This window comes from Cydia strobilella, chromosome 19, assembly GCF_947568885.1.
Source record: "Cydia strobilella chromosome 19, ilCydStro3.1, whole genome shotgun sequence".
Taxonomy (NCBI): Eukaryota; Metazoa; Arthropoda; class Insecta; order Lepidoptera; family Tortricidae; genus Cydia; species Cydia strobilella.
The window spans coordinates 13,232,002-13,252,631 of record NC_086059.1 but is presented as its reverse complement, the minus strand read 5'-3'; the positions used below and the strand labels follow the sequence as shown (position 1 = coordinate 13,252,631).

Below are 20,630 nucleotides of genomic sequence, written 5' to 3'. Positions count from 1 at the left end.
CCCCCTCCTTGGCACCTGGTCACATTTGGCTAACCCCACACTCCTGGTGTGACGACGGGGGGTTGTCACGCCACAAGTTTTTGTACCTATACCTACTGATTTATTATTTTTAAGATAAATATGTAGGAATTACAAACGTTGATTCTGTAAACATAATTTTTTTATCCGGAGATAGTATGTCTTATTCTCACGGAAGTACCACAGAGTGCCACACCTTTCAATATCGTCCGGAATTTAAAAAAATGTCATTTCTGCTTCCTTGTTCTTCCATTTATTCAGAGATCCGTAAACAGAACAATATCTTTTATACGGATTAGATCGAGATTTAAGTTTCGAAGCCGTTATGTATCCCTCACAAGAGTGGGTGGGGCAAAATACAATCTGCTTCATAATTTGTTATGTACACCTATAATTTTAAATTAAAATAAATTAATTTCTTACAGAACTGGGAAGGAACAGGATCAAAGCCCCCGCCAAGCCTCTAATCCGCTGCTCACCAACCACCAACGTGCCTCTAGAAGTAGATAAACCCGAGAAGAGGCGAGAAGGAATCTCTAGAAGCAACTACGTCAGCCTCGCCAACCTCAAGATCAACAGCAAGAAGGAATTCGAGAAGAAGAGAGAGGATAGTTCGCCGGTCGAACGGGTCATTTAGACAGGGTACAGTAGATTTTTTATTATTTGATTTTCAACCTTAACACAATGAAGGTAAAGTCGATATTATAAACTTTGAATGAACGTTTTAATACATTTGATTATACCATGTTGTATAGTCGTTCGATTTGTAGCTGGCCCCGAACGGCTAATCCTTTGTCTATTGTTAAGTAAAAACCGCACGTGCTACTTACCTGCATAAAAAAGCTTGGGTAGCTTTATTCCGTTTTTGAATTACGACTCTATAGTAATTAGAATAAGATTCAACATGAACTCATTGACAAATATTTTTCGAGTGTGTGTGTGTTCCCTCTACGGTTATTGAGTGCGGGCGAGTGGAACGCTACATAACCAGTCTAAAATGTGTTGTCGAGATGCGTAACAAAGGTGCGTTATCGGAGAGCACACTTACATTGGTTTTTTTTAGCGTTGGACTAGCCCGCGCTCAGGTGCCAATAAGAATTTATACTACTTACTTACTTACCCCGTCGGCTCAGCGACCCAAAATGAGACTTTGCCTCCGACACAACACAGCGCCACTTTTCTCGGTCCTGTGCGACCGCTCGCCAATTGATTACTCGAAGTTCGCGCAGATCCGCCTCCACCGTGTATTAGAATTATACGACCCGTTTTACTTAACAATAGACAAAGGATTAGCCGGGGCCAGCTACAAATCGAACGACTATAATAAACATTAAGCCATTATTAAAAAGCGTCGTAGCATGTCATTGTTTTAAAATATTTACATTATTTGTGTGTGTTAAGGGTGAAAATCAAATAGAACCAAACACAAACTAATTTTGAAATACAGAAACAACTGCAGTCGATGAACACATGTTACAAGGAAAAGATATGAAAGAAAGGAAAGATAAGAAAGAAGATAAGGAAGATATGAAAGGAAGGATAAGATACGCTATTAATAGTACATTACGATACAAGTGCGAAAAATAGGACATTCGCAACGAGTGGCGATAAATTAAAACACGACCGAAGGACACGATTTGCGAAATACCTATTCGCACATGTATCGTACAACGTTTTACAGTACATATGGCCATTTAATTTTTTTGGCATAGTTACGTAAAGTGCTAATTATCGCACTAGTGCGGTAAAGTAGCACCATATGTAATGTTATAATGATAGAAACAATAAAGCCATGAATGACGTGTATTAATACAACACTAAAGACAATTACAATTTTAGGATTTCCCGCCTTTTGGACCATTCCCAGTATACTTGCCAATTCGCGGCATATATATGATACGAGTAATTATATTATTGTGGTTTGTGCTTCTACGTAATCGAGATAGAACGTTTGTATTAAAGCTTTTGCGTATATACGTATAGCGTATATCAGGGTGTTTCTACAAAATCATGTTAAATATAAAGCATAAAATGCGTACCATCGTCTATACAATAATATATCAAGTTGTGTAGTTATAAGAGCACCCATAATCAAATATATTACACGTTTATAGGAAAATATACTTTGGACAACTGCACACTATAAAGCATTCGTCCTACTCTAACATTAAAGTGTGAAAAGGACGGTTGTTTTATGTGCTAATCAGGGAATGTAAACCGGTTTTTAATTATATCTAAACCGACATTTCATACAAATTAAAACCGGTTTACATTCCCTAGTGCTAATGTCCTGTTTTAACTGCGGCTAAGCCGATTTTCTAGAATTTATACGTCAAATTTTGATGCAGTTTATTCGTAATTGTGATAATGTACACATGTACAGTACCGGCCAATAATATATCACCTCCATGTTTTTACAGTATAACTTTTTTATATATTTGTGAGTGACTTCCACCTCACTGCTTTAGGAAGTCTAGTAGTACTCCTTACGGGGGTACGGGCGATGAGAAAAATGGTCTCATGTTATGGTTTTTTTAAATGTATTGTCTACTTCAATTTTTTTGTACAGATTTTTAGTAATATGCTGAGTCTCCTATTGTAATTCACAGTATTTCATTGCAGTATTCTTCATATATTTGTATAAAATGAGTAGTAAAATATGCAATCTACAAACTAACCTAAGATATTGTTTACTCTATACAAGCAAAGAGGATATAATAAGATAGAGCGGTACTGTCATAGTAAATTTTGTAACCACAGTAAATTTACTGCCATCTATCGACACACTTTAAAACTAAAAATGAAGATTTATAAAAATACGATAAAATGTATTTAAATATGGATAAATGTTTTTTTTTTTATTAATAATTATTTTTATATGATTTTGACCCATGTTCTTTCACTGATATGCGTTAAAATTGTTAAATAACAAACAAAACCGTCAACGCCATCTATACTACTGTAGGCCAAAACTAGTAGTGCCCTCTGAACGAGAATCAAATTTCCTTGATTTTCGAGGCACGTTTTTTCCTTAGACTGTATCCATCTATTACGGAGTTATATCTATCTTTGATACAAGCTTATACAAAAACACTCAAAGGCGATATATTATTGGCCGGTACTGTATGTTATCGTTAGATGTTTGACACTACGTAAATGAATGCGGTCAATTGTTTGTACGCTTCGTTAGTTATTATAATATGCAAGTGAGCGTGGTTTGATACTTGTATAATAATATCAAATCTTTCTATAGCTCATTTCAGTTTATCTGGCTCGAGCGAAAGAGACGAGAGTTATTGCATCTGATTGACCTAAGTATTACAACAAAAAATAATAAAAAATACAAAAATAGAACCCAGATGAGGGCATTCTGTAGCGTTTGCTTGTCGTATACACATTATACACGAGTTAGGTTTTATACCAATGTTCTATCGTATTGTAACATAGTGTTAAAAGATGTTATACGCGATGTAGTTATTCGGCGATTTTTTAAGTCGTTTACTTTATAACCTGTATATACACTGTAATAGATGTCATATATTAAAGAAAAAGTGACGAAGCCCTCCAGTGGTGAAGGCCGGAGTCGGAAGGCGGGTGGTCGTTTACTTTACTTGACCCATTTTAAGGCAGATACGTAGTTAAACTATAATAAATAATAATGACATACAAAAATAATCTACGCATTGTGGACGTAAAAATTTGGTCCACGAAATTATGTTACTGTACTTATATTAAATGTATATGATTTTTTGGAGATTACTACATTTTTATTGCGATTTATAAGTCCTAAAATATACACGTCGTATTCGTCTCTATTATCTATTAATTAATAGCATTTTATTAATATTCTTCTGTCCAACTTTTAGAGCAATATTATATAATGCCTTAATAGCTTTTTATACTAGATATTCAATATTATACAATTAGGTGCAGACTTGCAATAATATTTGTATGTGTTTTTATGTGTTGGCTTCGACAAATATTTACACTGAGTGCCATGTTATATTTATACCGAATAGTATTGAATATATCTGATAAATTGAATCTCATTACGTATTCCAAATATTCCAATAGTTACTTGTATTTATAATTTTGCATTTGGAATCTCAAATAAGTAGCTTGTCATTCAAGTTTATTAATTTTGACATTATTTTACCTGTTGATTTTTGAATTTTATCATTGTGTGTTAAATTGAAACTTCCTACAGTAGTGGCTATACTTGAATGTTTAATACCTTGGAAAATCTCGAAAAATACTCTTGTACACATCTCTATATAACATATATACCTATATAAGTATATATTCTTGTCATCAAAGGAATACAACAAGGTGGGAATATTTTTAAAAAAATGACACAAAGAGATACATTATTTGCCGGAACTATTCAAGCTCTTGATCCATCACTTGTTCTTTAAATTTTATACATAGGTATATATATACTCAAGGACAAATTTAGAGGAACCAAAAAAAAAGGTTTATTTACTGGATTACAACACCTAAAGTAATTTCAAAATTAGTAATTAAACTTTTTTTTGCGTTCCTCTAAATTTGTCCATGAGTGTAAGTGGTATTTGGTTTGTAAATTCCAACTGGCATATCATATAATGTTAAAACGAGCCAATGCGACCCGTATTCGTATACATAATTAATATGTCTGAGTCTCACGGAAGTTTTGTTATAAAACTATAAAATTGGTTCAAACTGTACCATGGTGTCTAAACTGTCATAATCGCCCACTGTTAACTGATAATCGAACTTATTGCAAAGACATAAAGTCCACAGATGGTCAGAGGGCCTAGCCACGATGACAAACGTTCAGAAAACGAAACAAAACATTATTAAGTATTTCTCTTCCATATCAGTGTGATAGAGACAGATAACGTTTCGTTTCTCTGCGATTGTCATGTTGGCTAGGCCCTCAGTTAAGTGTTGCGGTTAGTACCGTAATTAGACCTAGTATTAGAATATGACAATACATTAACTGTATTAATTTATTAACATTAGTAGCCTAAGTTTTAATGTTTGAAGTCTGAAGTTTACTTTGAAACAGGGTGCCATTTTTTTCCTAATAATGCTTTGATCGAAATTTGAACCTTCAAGAAAAGTTCGTGGTGTTGCAGGTGTCCGTGGGCGCCGGTAACTGCTTACCATAGGGCGATTTGTCTGCTCGGTTGCTTCCTATATCATACAAAAATACCCTGTTCCATTTAGTAAAACCACCTTTTTTTTGTGAATGAAGGAAATTTGATTATTTTCAAATAATTTTGATGAAAGCATTGTTTCTGTTTATTAGTGTAGAGTGCTCACGTATATTTTATCTGTGATACATTTTGTTTGTAAAATGTTGCAATAACGAGTATTATAGGTGTCTAGTTTATGGCCATAGTTACGTTAAAGTTGAGGTTACGTTGGCGCCAGCTTTCATACAAACTAAACAACAAAATAATAACGATATAAAACTATTTATATAAACGGATTAATGCTACATCGCGACGTTTCAAACTGGCGTCTTTGAGCTAAGACGCCTGGTATTACTAAGATGGCATATAGTCGAGAAATTGTGACGTGTACCGCCGTGGCGGGGTGGCCTAGGCGTTAGCCGCGAAAGCTAAAGACGCCGGTTCGAATCCGGCCTTCACTACTGGAGGACTTCGTCACTTTTTCTTTAATATATGACATCTTTTACAGTTTATAATTTATATAGTGTGACTACTTAAAAAAACGTCAAAATATTTAATAAAATAATTTGATTTGATTCCGAAACTTGTTCATAAAAAAAACCTGTTTTAAAAGGTAGTATTGCCGATCGATAGTGACTGTCTTGCCTAATATTTTAGGTCCGGTGTATATTAGATTTTTGTTTGTATGAAAGCTAGGTACACTAATAACTTCCTATGAATATTTTAACACATTAACAGTGTAACAACGAGTATTTCCGTCTCCTGCATTCCAGATTTTATTGTATTTACTATTTAGTATCGTTTAAGTACAAATCAATAAAGGATTATATAACGATGTTTTGTTTTCTTGCTACTTATTCACACTCCACATACCCTCGGTTTTGTCAAAGAGAGATATAAAAATACGCTTTAAACAAAGAGGATATAATCGGATAGAGCGGTACTGTCATAGTATATTTTGAAGCCACAGTAAATTCACTGCAATCTATCGACACACGATTAAAACTAAAATTATCAAAACATGTATTTATATATGGATAAATGTTTTTTTTTTATTTGCAATTATTGCATTAATTATTTTGACCCATGTTCTTTCACTGATATGCGTTAAAATTGTTAAATAACAAACGAAACCGTCAACGCCATCTATACGATTGATACGAGAGTAGGCCAAAGGTAGTGGCGCCATCAATTTTCTTGATTTCCGAGGCACGTTTTTTCCTTAGACTGTTTCCATCTATTACGGAGTTATATCTATCTTTGCTTTAACTACTGGACAAATTATAAAACAAATGAGTGGAGGGAGGGCAGACTATATATACCTACAGCAGCGGTACTCAACTCAACCTGCGGCCCGCCCTAAGAGGATATAACCAAACTGCCATGGAAGTTATAAGACCAGACAATTAGTCATTTAGGTATAAATAAATACAATAAAAAACCATAAAATATATCTTTATTCAAAAACAAATACAAACGGGTCAACCGAGAGGACTCCTCAACTATTCTTCTAAATTACCTATAAACTAAACTAGAAACACAGTGTTAACACAATCATTGAAGTATTCGTTAGAAATCTATGCGTAAATAGGATACAGAGTGCATATTGTCTTCTTTGGACATCGAGGTTCGAACATTAGGCCTCTACAGACGATCAAATTTATTGTAAACACTTTTCAAACCACAATAATGGTAAATAAACGACGCCTATCGTTTTCGTTGCTGATGATGACATAGGCAAACTTTGTCATTGCGAATGCCTTAAGCTTGGTCCGTCCCTAGGACCTTTTAAGTTTCTAGTTTTACTTGCAAATCTCGCTCCTACGTGCACAACATTGCACAATAAAATTGACCGTCTATGAAGGGCCTCGCCTTAAATTAATGACAAGTTATAGAAGGCTGTAAATGGAGTAGATGAGTGTAAAATTGACTCTTAAATAAATTGATTTTTGTTCAGTTTTGTAAAACTACTTCGAAAGCATTCTAAAAATAACTTTGCAATCAAATCTAAATATAGTTCATTCTACTGGTCTGTGTTATAGAAAAAAAAATTGATTCATAGTAAATAGAAGCCTGTCTACATAATATATAGAGCAAGAAGATACAAAAGTGCTGGACGTGCTGATATTAAAGTTATTTCAAATATCAATAGCAAAAACATTGATGTATCATGTATTAACGTTTAGTAGTACAATTACCCAAGAGCGAGCGATAAGACCACCGGTTATCTGCCTCTTTAATCAATTGTTTTTCTTTATGTATTCTGTTACTGAGGTATGTCAATAAAGCGTTTTCCATCTTAACACTTAGTATATTTTGGCCTTTCTTTTTTATAGAGGGGTCCCTCACTAGCGTCTTTTGAGCATCGCCATCTAGTGAGTGCTATGGAAAATAGTGTCGCTGATCAGTTGCGCCAACGTTGCGTCGAGCAGCAGCCATTATAGATTTGACCAGACGGCGACGCTCTCCCGACGCTAGTGTGTGGGGTCTCTTAAGGGTCTTCTAGTTTAGTACATAATAAATCAATGAGAAATATTTCCGAAATACGATCTTATTTTGAAAAGTTTCGAATGATTTAGTGTAAAGTGTTAATAAGCGTAATATTAGTACATATACTAAGGACAATGTCCTCTAACTACGCTAATATTCGACTTTTATACTTTGTCTAAATTTAATGTTCATTATGTTTGTATTATAGCTTTGTTTAAATTACTTTATACTTCGATGGTTGTAAACAATCGTCCATGTAAGCATACATACTGTATGAGCGCTTTAACTCCGAGGTGTCACATGCACCTTGCCGACCCTTTTCAGAAACTCTAACCCTTTCACCTTCTTGCATTCCGTCAAGGTTCAAAGGCGTGGCGTTTAACCCTTTACCAGGCTGACATTTTCAAAATGACAATCGAATGTCAATCTTACTCATCGAAAATAGAACACATGTTAAAAGTGCCGTATGCAAGAAATATATATCCCTTAGTCTGGTAAAGGTAAGGTTAAAAATATGTGATGTTTTCTACCAAAAGGTACCACATTGTCGCTTGTTGATAAGGTTGATTTCTAATTGAAGCTATATGGAAATAGCGCCTTACTGACAAGCGACAATAAAAATGAAAATAGCTGGCCTTTTGGTTGAAAATGGCACATATATTTCACTATAACACAAACATATGCGATGCAATGTAATTAAGAGGCCGTAGTCGATTTTGGAGCAAAAATTTTAAATTAATAGATTTAGTCGTTGAAATTATACACGTTTTGTTACGTAATATCTAAATAACAAGTATTGGTTTCTATTAGCACGTTTTCTCATCTTGCCTTTTAATAATGAGGTCGCGAGCGTGCGTCACCGGTAATATATGAAGAGAAGGGAAAGTTTTTAAAAATTCATAAAAAAATTGTGGTGGTAAATTATACAAATTGATGTATAAGAATAGTTTCAGCAAATGTTGTAGATTGTTCAAGTATCCAAATTACGTTGAAATTAAGTCGATTTCCAGAGAAATTGTAACTTGTTTTGAAGTAATTTCTGGAGAAAATTGAATTCGTTTAACTTTCATTAAAATTTACTATTATTATTTCCTTGTCATATAATAAAAATGTAATCTGATAAAGGTCAAGTATAGAATATGTGTAATACAAATTTACAATTTTTAGCAGTCTAAACTTTACGAAATTTACAAATAAGAGCGACAAAATCAGTGCTTTACGCGCGTTTACCTAAACGTCCTTCAGAAAAAAAATCATTACTAATTTAGTGAGTCTGTTTTCGAAAAATTGATCTGATAAAAGGCAAGATAAGAAGACGTGCTAATAGAAACCAGTACTTGTTATTTCAATTTAGTAACAAAAGGTGTACAATTTCATCGACGAAATCTATCAATTTTACATTTTTGCGACTAAAATCGACACCGGCCTCTTAATATAGGTACCGTTTGAAACTTGTAAAACATATCAAAAATCATATAGGAGCTACGTGTATCCTAGTCCTAGGCTATAAACGATAATTTAGATTAGACCTTACCTTACATAGTATCAGACATGTAGTTTCCTTAAACACTACTAGATTTAACTCATTATATGAGTACTTTAAGTAGTTTATTGGTTGTTAAATACAAAACACCCTTGAGACTAATGGGCCTATTACAACCACACTTGCGAACGGGCCCGATGTCAGTGGGGCTACCGCGAAAACCGAAATTCGCAAATTGCGGCGATCTTTCTCTTTTACTCCAAATGACTCCAATGAAGGCGTAATTAGAGTGACAGAGAAAAATGCCCGCAATTTGCGAACACCGATTTTCGCGGTTATAGCCCAGGCCCGATGTCGGGCCCGAGCAAGAGTATTTTTCCGTTTCACGAAATATCAGCACATCGTCAACAATATTTTAAATAATATTGTCTTCGGTTACCGCGATAGTTACTCATGAAATAAAACTATGAAAACGGATTATATCGCGTATATTGAATTTATAATACATCCCGACGTTTCGAACTCTTTACAGCGTTCGTGGTCAACGGGTGACTGAGGAAAAATTACAAAATGCAAAAATACCCACATACTAAAATAATGAACAATCATAGACTACAAACTTTAAGGCTGGTTGTACATGCAAAATCGGTTCATAAGGCTAGTTATACACTATAATTATTTTTCAAGTAAAGATATATATATACGCGATAAAAAAACTATGCCGGCTCCAACCCTACACCACGGACCCGAGAAGATTTAATTCCCTCCTAAATTGTAGGAGGGTATCCCAATATGGGACCGGCAACAAACTCGGCGGGACACATCTTTTCAAAACATCAGAATGTCCAGCATCATCCAACACTACGGTCTCACAGTCTATGTCTCGCTTGCTCCTTTATCAGGTGGACTACAGGATCCCAAGCTGGTGGTAGAGAAAAGCCATCTTCCCTATTAAAGTTTGGATATTTCTTAATCTCAATGGCCTCGCGCAGCATTCTGGGTATGTAACGCTTCTCCTTGGCAAGAACCAGAGGCTTATCAAACTTGATTGAGTGATTGGCTTTATCCATGACATGCTCACAGACAGCAGACCTAGGTCGACGGTGCTTGACATCAGCTATGTGTTCCTTCACCCGAGTGGAAATGCTCCGTTTCGTCTGCCCGACATATGATAGGCCACACTCACAGTCCAGCCTGTACACTCCTGCAGTCTGTAGAGGGGTATTGCATTTTACAGGCCTCAGGAATTGTGACATCTTCTTCATTGGCTTGAAATATGTTTTTATAGAAGCACGCTTCAAGATGTGGCTGATCCTTTTTTTTTTTTTATCGCGTATATATATATCTTTACTTGAAAAATAATTATAGTGTATAACTAGCCTTATGAACCGATTTTGCATGTACAACCAGCCTTAAAGTTTGTAGTCTATGATTGTTCATTATTTTAGTATGTGGGTATTTTTGCATTTTGTAATTTTTCCTCAGTCACCCGTTGACCACGAACGCTGTAAAGAGTTCGAAACGTCGGGATGTATTATAAATTCAATATACGCGATATAATCCGTTTTCATAGTTTTATTTCATGAATATTTTAAATGTGAAAAAGTAGTTCAAGTGCAATAATATGAAACATTTAACATCTGTAATTAGACAAAGTAGTTTTTACATGTCACATAGTGTTCTGGTATTTCGTGAAACGGTAAACGACTCTAGCTCGGGCGCTTCGGGCCCGATGTAACGCGTGGATCTAATTGGCCCTTCTGACATATTAAATATATATTATATTAGAACCGCTCACTCAGGTTTATAGTGGAAAATATCCCGACATGCTTCGTTCTGTAACGACTGTAACGAGGAACTTTATCTAGAACCGTTCGTATTGGCTATCTGACGCCGGCACCATTTATTCGCGAGTGACTAGTTTTAATAAATGTATATTTAATTGTATATAGTTATTAGCACTGCTAATTTAGCAGAGACAAATGTGGCCAGTTAGTACAATGCGTATTTAATGTAATGGTTTGTGGATTTGTTTTATTTTCGCATTTTTGGAATCAATAAACTGCTTAAAGATAATTTATTGCAGTTTAGATATCGAATAGGCAAATTTTAAGTCGTATTTACAACATTGACATAAAATTAGAATATATGGCTGGCTAATAATATCGCGAACAAATCTATTACATTAAAAATTAATAACAAAACCAAATTATTTTGAATTACGTTGCAATATTAAAAAGAATAAAAAACACAAACAGTAAAAATATTTGAAATTATTTTGCCTTATTCGATATCGATTAAAAATATGTAATAATATAATCATGCAGTGCGTGATATGTGCAATAAGATAAATGAGACAAAATTATTGCTATCTTTGATATTATTTCTCTACATTTTATCTATCTACAAATAATAAATGCTAGTAAATGCAACGTTTTTGGTAACGTCATAAAAAAACAAAAGCTACAACATACATAACACTAAACTATCGCGTTTTGTGTAGTTAACGCTATCTCTACTGAGCTCGTTCACTTACCTGTACTAACAATGGCATTATGTTAAACAAACGCCATTATTTCTTTTGTGTGAGTGCGTGGCCATTGTGCCTGAGCACGTGGCCATTGTGTGTGAGCCTCAGGCACAAAGGCCACGCGCTCACACAAAAGAAATAATGGCTTTTGTTTAACAGAATGCCATTGTTAGTACAGGTAAGTGAACGAGCTCAGTAGAGATAGCGTTAATTATACACATAATTAATGACATTAATTATTTATAACATATAAACTGAAAGCATGCATAAACCATAAGTAGAATATACTGTTTTGCACTTGTAGGTATCGCTTTCGGCTCATTAGCCTTACCACGACTGCCAGTCAAACTGACATATTCGATAACGTCTGCGTAACTCTATCTCTATATATATCGCTCGCACTAATATGTGGTACTTTCTATAAAATGGGACCTTATTATCGATGGCGCTTACGCCATTATTAACGATGCTCCGATATAAATACAATGGCGCGCGACGCTGTGCGGCGTAAGCGCCGTCGACAATAAGGTCCATTTTCATAGAAAATGCCCCATATGTCGGTACGAGCGAGATGCATAGAAAGTCAGTTACGCAGACGTTACCGAATAAGTCAGTATCAAACTAGTGGTGGCCGTACATGTCACAAATGTCTGAAAGCCGCAGCAATCAGTAACTTACAGTCGTATCTGGAAATCATATACATTACAATGGCTCCAGCATATTGTGCATGTTATGTACAACCGTAGGGAAATAAGAAGTAAAGTTCTCACTCCATACATGGATGGACAATGGTAAGCTATTGATATGCTGTGCCCTTACAGGGTCCATGTGATACATTGTATATTATAATTGACATATATACTGTATGTCACGTCTATACAAATTTGCAGAAATTTGTATGCAGGGGGCCTTTTCTCTGCAGCTGACTGTACCATTGCAATAAAGAATTATGAATTACAATCCATTTACAATAAGTTTGAAGCGAGCTTCGTAAAAACTTATTTTATGTACCCTTTAATATGTAAGGATAACCATTTATGGAGTGACCATTCTAAACTTACTTCTCTAATGTATACACACGTGTGTACAATTTTACAGTACCTAACCGTCCATAAGATACATTTGTATTATCTGACATTCAAATTTTACAAAATGTGCTACATAATTGTAAACCAAAAGGCCTCACTTTTACAAATAATTAGAAACATCACTCATCGTGTTATCCTATAGCACGCTATGTTAAATTCGATCCACCGCATTCACAAATTGACTACAGTCAGAGAGGAGATTTGACTCAATTGAGGCTTGTAGAAAAAGACAGAATCGTTACATTATTTGGGATTTTAATCGTGCAGCGCACTTTAAAAAAAGTCTTTTTATTGTGTATGAGAGAAAAACTTACTATTTACTGTATTTAGTATTTTATAGTGCGATGTTGACTTATCTAACTTCATTATAATTTATTAATTATTCTCCCTCTCTCTCTGCTACAACGACTGACATTCACAGCAATAAGTTATTGGAAATTCATTTCACAAAGATTTTGTCGTCTAATAGACTCATTTTAAAAAGATTCGGTAAGTGAAAAAAACTCACGTATATAAAAATTTTGGTACATGGGGGCAATCTCGAAACCGGTGAAAAATCAACTAAACGAGTACTTAATATTATAGCAACACTTCCCAAGACTCCTTGATAAGCGTTAATAAGGCGTAAATGCTGCCAAAGTTGTCAAAGTGCTTCTAGTTTCATTGGCATTTACTATTTTCGAAATTATGCCTTTGCCGAAATTACCCCAATACACCTATTACGTGCACAATTAGCTCCATGCATGAATTTATTTTTATTTTTGGATTCATAATTTATATCGTTGGAACACCGGAAATGATAAAAATACTTTTGTAAACCTTAACATTATTTTATTAAAAAATATTTAAAATGTTGAAAATTTTTGAGCGGTTGACACGCTCATAATTTTTGGCGCGAATTCGACAGAGAGTGATGACGTCACACGTTGGGCGGCCCAACTGACGTTTGCTACTAATGACACTAATCTGTCGAACGCGTGACGTCACGTGGCGTTTCGAGCGTTTCGCTCACTAGCTTTTCGCGGGCAAATTTTTGTACTTTTTATTTATAATTTTAAGTAATTAAATGGTAATTTAAAAACGGAAATGCATTTGTAACATGATATAACGGTAACAAACATCCGAATAAAACATATTTCGTTCAAATATATATAAACTTTATGCATGAGGCTAATTACGTGTACCTTCAACAATTTCATATATTAAAGTTCATTATCAATATAATACAAGTAATACAATACATATATAAACATTAATCAAACAACATTTAAATATTGCAAAATATGCGTAATCTGGGTATGACTTTAACATTTGGTTTGACATACAACACACCACACATCATAGCTCAATTTAAATTGAGCAATTATTAATCAATATCATAACTTTCTCTATTTGATCAACTAACTTTTTTTTAATAATACGTTTTTTTTTCACTGGTATGAAAAGTGTCGTACGTATTCATCCATATGAGTAGAGTATTTGCGTCAACGGGCATAACAACACAATTGCTAACAAGTAAGCCCCGTTCCATTAAAATTATTAGCAAAAATCGTGAGTGCCAGGCAAAACGCAGGTTTTTCTTATTCAATATACCTATGATCAAAAAAGGAAAGTTTCACATTGATTCCCTACATTATTTAAACATAATAAACATCAGTCATTTCACTCACTCGTTTGAGATCACCTAATTAATCTAAATGATACCTACTCAATCAGGTCTCTACAATGTGAGCTCTAAGTCTTATAACGTAAGGTACAATTTCGATTGGGGCTGTTTAGTGTACTAAGGTGCAGATGCCCATGTGTGAATATTTTAAGTATTATATATCATCGTATTATTAAATATTAATTTGCTATTTTAAGTGTGTTATACACAGTCGTGTATTAGAAAATGGTTGCTAAATTACGAAAGTTTCAGTAAGGCCGGAGGTACATTGATGAATTGATATATGTTGTATACTTTTTTCTATCAATATATCTCAGGAATAAGATAATTCTACAACCGTGCTTGATACTCTAAAACTAAGTTATTGGCACATAGTTCGATTACATATTAAAGATCAATTTATTGTTCTTAGATAAAATCTGTGATGGTTTGACTAGTTATAAATTCATAAGGGTACCCTAGAGGGTCTAGTGTGAGTAGTGTGTACAGTAGTCAGTACTCACCAGTATAAAACCGTGTCGTGAGTATGTTGGATAAAAATGCATGGGAACTATTTTGGCATGAGATTAAATCTATAGAATCTTGGGAGAACCTTATCTTCTTATATACTTCCTGTTAAGTATATCTTTTAGATCAGAAGTCTTCAAACTACGGCTCAAGTGCCCTTACTTTTGGCCCCACACCTTCCAAAAAGTTCTAGTCGGGGACCTCACCGTGGCCCTCGAGTCAAAAAGTTGGGAGACCCCTGCTGTAGGTACACTGTACTGTATAGTACATACAATTACTACAAGTGAAAATTGGCTGTACTATAGTCTCCTGAAAATGTGTTTATCGCTGATGAGCCTGCATATGCTGGTCAGCGACGGCGAGCCTCTGCCGTAGTTTAGCAAACTTCCCATGCACCAGCCTCAACTGAGCCCGCAGCCGCGCCGACAGCTCCCGCTGTAGTTGCTGCACCTCGACCAGCTCGCGGCGGAGCGCCGAGTAGTCCGACCGCACCTAGGAGAACTCGCTGTGAGCTCGGACGGGGAAGTGGGATAGATGCTCTTATGTACTGATTAAAAATAACTTCCTGATACAAGAGTTGCAGTTAGCTAAATGTAATACTAAAAAATTATATAAAGAATTTCATCAGCTGCGCTTATGAATGCTGTTTTCATTATTTTTCTAAGAATGCTAGGAAGCCGGGTTTTTCTTAACTCTGTTTTTGTAAGTCAAGCATTTTGAGAAGTATTAAAAAGAAGCGTTAAATAAGCGACACTGGTGGAATTGTCGTAAGTATACTAATTTTTAGTGGTTTTTTGAAACTGAATACTTCTTATTCGAGTGGTTCAATACTTGCCAACACTTGTTATACATAGAATTATTTTTAGAACAGCATTCTAGAGTAGTGACATGCTTATTGCTACACGAAATATTAAATGGAATTTAGAAATCTGCGTCAACAATAAAATGCTATCATTGCATACACTTTGGCCAAAGCATGCCATTACTCTGAAATAAAAGCATCTTTCCTCGGAGTTTGAATTAAATTGAAAACATGACACAGATGGCGCCCTCACTGAAGTATAGTGGGCATGAGATTGAGAACCAAATACATAAAGCTGTCGTAGCTGGATTTCAAGATATGGAAAATAAGTTTACCGAAAATATTCTAGATATGAAGCCATAGTTATAAATATAATTCCGTATATGATAAAGCTCGACTTGGCAGGGTACTGCTATGCCCTATGCCCCAGATAATGTATATACTTACCAATAAAACGTTTATGAAATACAGCTTTAAGTTTCGATCGTTAGCTTTGTAAATCTTTTTCAGTTGACTTATTTTCCACTTCTATTCAAAAGTCAGATATATTATCAAGATATGACCTAATAAACGATATTATGATTATGATAAATTTAGGTTCTTAAAGTTTCCTTTAATAGGTAAATTTTTGTTCCGTTGACGAAAAGATAGATGATAATTATTACACACTGACTTTTAAACCTTTGCGTTTAAACGATGACATTATGCTTAAATAAAGTGCATAACACCATCGGTACTCAAGTTAACAGCTCTAGAGGCTCAGACGTCTACCGAGAATGTGTACTGCATATTCGATGAACACACCTTTATTTAATCAACTGTATTTATTGTTTACCCATGCACATATATTGCATACTAGTATAGATAAATACTGTAAAATACTTATCGTAAGAGACCTTTACTTTACTGTCCACGCCCCAGCTTGATCGATACAAGAACAATAATGTAGACGTTTTTAGGACTCCATTAAGTAAGTAAAATTATTAAAATCGATGTCCACTTAAGTGGTCAACAATCAGACACGTGTCAAACAGCAGCTGTAGTTTGAGCAGACGCAGTGCCGCTACTCGCATAGATGCGCTCGAAAGAAAATGCAGGACACCTTGACGAGCAATACAGTGCACTGCCTATCACAAATGCCTTGGTAATACGTATTTATATGTATCAACTTCGTTATTGTTTTGGTAGTTAACTGTTTAGCCTTTTGGTTGGCAACTGAAAATCAGCTGGCTCTGAGTCATTTTGCTTTACAAATATTTGTAAATTATTGTGCCTACATTGTTTTTATTTTGTGTTTTTTTTACTTTTTGTATCTATCTATTGTAAACAGTGCACTGTATCACTGCCTCGATTACGCCCTATCCATAATAAGTAAACGTGTGTGCCGACCGAAACGGCCGGTGGTCATGAAGCGGGGCCCGTCTGCGGGCTTTGCCGGCCAACCGTAGCGTTGGGCCGGGGCTAATACCGATAAGCATGAATCTTGCGGCTTGGGACCTCTTGTTACAATCGTAGGTATTACAAATTCAAGTTTATCACAAATAATGGACTGAGTGGCGCAGTCGGTAGGATCGACTCCATTACTCCATTTGTAAAAAGTCTGTCAGATAATGTAACAAAAATCAAGACCGAAACAAACGCAGTTGATACGTAAAAGATTGAGAGACGAACTTGACGTGTTTCTTGCTTCTTCTTCTTTTCGTGTCGAGGTTACTTTTTCATACGATGGATGCCATTGCCCTGTAGGCAGCCCTGGCTGTCTTGGTGATTGATGGAAAAGAAGACTGCTCAAGACCAGGGTAGTAAAATAAAGAAAGGGAGACCTTTGGCCTACATAAATACATAAAAAAAACTGTTTGCATTGGAATGGATAAAGAATGGAATGGAACCTTGTTTGTAATATTAACTTTAGGCTTATATTGGGGTAATGTTTTTTTTTAATATTTTAAGATGGTAACAGAGATCCCAAGCCGCAGCACAGACAGAACGCTAGTATTCTTCTGACCTTCTGTCAGCGTAAACGCAACTGGCTGAAAACAAATATGTATGCAGCTTAGTATAGGTAGAATTAGTGGGTCTCACTACAAATGTAATACACTTTTTGAAGATATTTCTTTTGTTATTATTGATTAATATACATATCTACCATGTAAATATTTACATAAATATTTTTTAGCAAATAGTTAAATATTTCATACACAAATGAATTTTTATTTGAATTTATTCTAACTAACAGCTTAGTTATTTTAGTACACAAGTGGGTCAGAATAAGAAAAGTTAGTTTTTGGTGCAATTAAATATAATTCAAATGTTAGATTCATTCTTTAGGTTTTTAAAAGATTAAAAACAAACAAAACACACATCATACAAAATGTTGGTATGCTTGGCAAAATGGTCAAGTCATGAGTTTTGTTTATAATAACGAGCTCTTGGTTCCATAGCCTTCTAAACTTCTACATGATGAATTCCTGCAAATATTTGAGAAGTGACTGTATGCTGCATACATTATAGTACAAAGGCTACTAACCTCCGAGACTGACTTGAGCAGAGTCATGACGCACATGTCCTGGCTGTCCACCGGCACGGCCAGGTCCTTGTCGCCTTCCATCTTCCACGCCAGCAGGTCTAGCTGCTCCTCGGTTTCTTGGGCCTGTGTTGATATAGTGTAAGAAAAGTTCTAGATTAGACTGATATCCTGTCTGACCTCACCAGCTTTTTTCACTTGGTGGACTGAATTTATGCTGTATACTCAAAGAATTCATACAAATTAGTACCATTCACAAGGGTTAAGGCAAATGCAGTGGCGTAGCTAGGCGTGGGCGAGGTGGGCCGTCGCCCACCGTCTCGGGCCGCAAGGGGGGCCTCGTGCGAGGCCCCTACGGGCACAGTGAAACAAAAGCGCCTCGCAGATGCGATTTCGCCCATGGCTAGATTAGTTCACGCTACGCCACTGGGCAAACGTTTGGCTTAGCTAAACAGGATAAGGGTCATTCTACTTTTTACTGCAGGTTTTTATGATTTCAAACAATCTTGAAATTTTAATATTCGTAGGGTGTTACACTAGCTACTAAAAGATGATATGCACAGAATAGTCCTCAATATTTGACACTTAACTTTTTTTTTGTATTTATAGTCTGGAGTAGGCAAATATACAACTTTGTTACCATCCCTACACTTTCACTCATAATGACAACTTTGTTACCTTAAAAATAGATAAAAGATTTTTTACTTTGGTTACAAGGTATCCTTAGTGCAGCATTAAAATGTGCTTTATATTAATATACAATTGATAAAAAAATTACATAATTTACAAATATAAAAAATAAAATAATTTCTTCTGGGGACAAAAATACCTGCAGTAAAAAGTAGAAAGACCCATAAACAGGACAGGTAATGTAGAGCACATTGGCACCTATTTATGACAAAATCTATGAGAGCCTTGCGCTGAATTTGCTACAATCAGGGCCTCTAATAGCATAGTTAGCAATGTTCATATATTTGGCAGCGCTTCATGACTAATGAGCGTGTTTACTATCGCACTCTTGAATGAATCACACATGAAACATGTACAATTTACACTGTGATCTACGCAGATATCATCGGAGACGTAAATTTAATTTAATAAAACAACTTGGCACAATAATCCAACGTAAAGATGAATGTAACGAAATTATTATCATAACGGACCTACCAATCGGCTTTTCCGCTTTTCTTGAAATAAAACATACGTGACCTTTAAAACTGCAATTATTCGATAGAAATCAGCACATAGAAATAACCAATACCCTAGTATCAGTCGCCTTTGCCCTTTCAGCATCCTAGCATTTATAGGCATGTACGGGCGGCTCTGTGACCCACTTCCATATTACCGCTACAAACAAACGAAACAAACAAGTTACTCACCGTTTCCTCCAGATCTTCCATCGTAATTTCTTTATCAGTCATCTTTAAGCCGTAATTTCGAATTTTTCAGTCAATTAATTAGAAAAAAAACATAGCCCGAAAAAGCGAGACGACCATTTTCAGGAAACCGAGTCAACTGACGTTTATTATAAATGTAGTACGGACTGTTTCATGCAAAACGCATTTAACTTTGCTGAAAATACCGCAATAAGTTTTGCTAATTGCTTCTTTAGAGTCATATCAATAAGGTCCAATTACGCCTAATGTAAATTCAGATATTTTTGTAAGTAGTAGAAGAAATTGACCCATAGCAAACGCATCATGAAATTGAAACGTCAAATCAAATACTGCGTTTAGTTATTGCAATATACGCATACGCATTAAGGGCCCTCCACACTAGTGCGCGAATCGCTTCGCGAAATCGCGAACGCGAGTGTGGAGTCGATTTCGCTGATTAGCGAACTAGACTCCACACTCGCGTTGGTGCGAGCTTTACGTTAATACCATAGATGGTAGGATCCTATAGGTGTGACAGAACATACGCAATGCCATACTTAATTTACGGTGGGGATTGGTAGGGATTAAAAAAGTGCGACTGAGACAAGGAAGACAGTAATAGCGCTTTCTCTGCTACTCCTACTGAAAGATACATAAGATAAGACTATCCCGTTCGGTCATTCCCCCCCTCATGCCTGATCCAGTTATACCTACTAGATTCATGGTTAATACGCAATTAATGATACGCGGAAATGAAAAAATGACACGAATAGTGCATGTTTAATTTCTTAAAATGCATAAAAAAGGCACATTGCAATTATAATGTTTACAATTTGATTTTGAGGCAATATAGTTGGTCAAACCAAATTGTCAGTAAATAAGAACAAAAAAAACTATAAATCCTTTTCTTTTGGGTGCTAGTACTAGTGTAAGACAAAGATAGTATGATACTCTCTGTCTATGTTT

At 35.4% G+C, this 20,630-nt stretch overlaps 2 protein-coding genes across 2 annotated transcripts in view; one reads left to right on the top strand and one right to left on the bottom strand.

Moving 5' to 3' along the window:
- Positions 1 to 6,029, top strand: part of LOC134750375 (uncharacterized) — a 30,575-nt gene extending 24,546 nt beyond the window's left edge. The window contains exon 29 of the mRNA XM_063685536.1: positions 444 to 6,029. Within this exon, the coding sequence (XP_063541606.1) occupies positions 444 to 655 (212 nt within the window). The 3' untranslated portion in view covers positions 656 to 6,029. The remainder of the gene's footprint in view (positions 1 to 443) is intronic.
- A 7,024-nt stretch (positions 6,030 to 13,053) lies between these two features.
- Positions 13,054 to 19,798, bottom strand: LOC134750002 (uncharacterized). Its single transcript, XM_063685053.1, has 3 exons — positions 19,668 to 19,798; positions 18,292 to 18,414; positions 13,054 to 15,454 (listed from the first exon to the last, which is right to left on the bottom strand). Exons 1-3 carry the CDS (start codon positions 19,707 to 19,709, stop codon positions 15,284 to 15,286), a joined length of 336 nt encoding a protein of 111 aa, XP_063541123.1. The 5' UTR covers positions 19,710 to 19,798; the 3' UTR covers positions 13,054 to 15,283.
- Between the last annotated feature and the right edge of the window lie 832 nt (positions 19,799 to 20,630).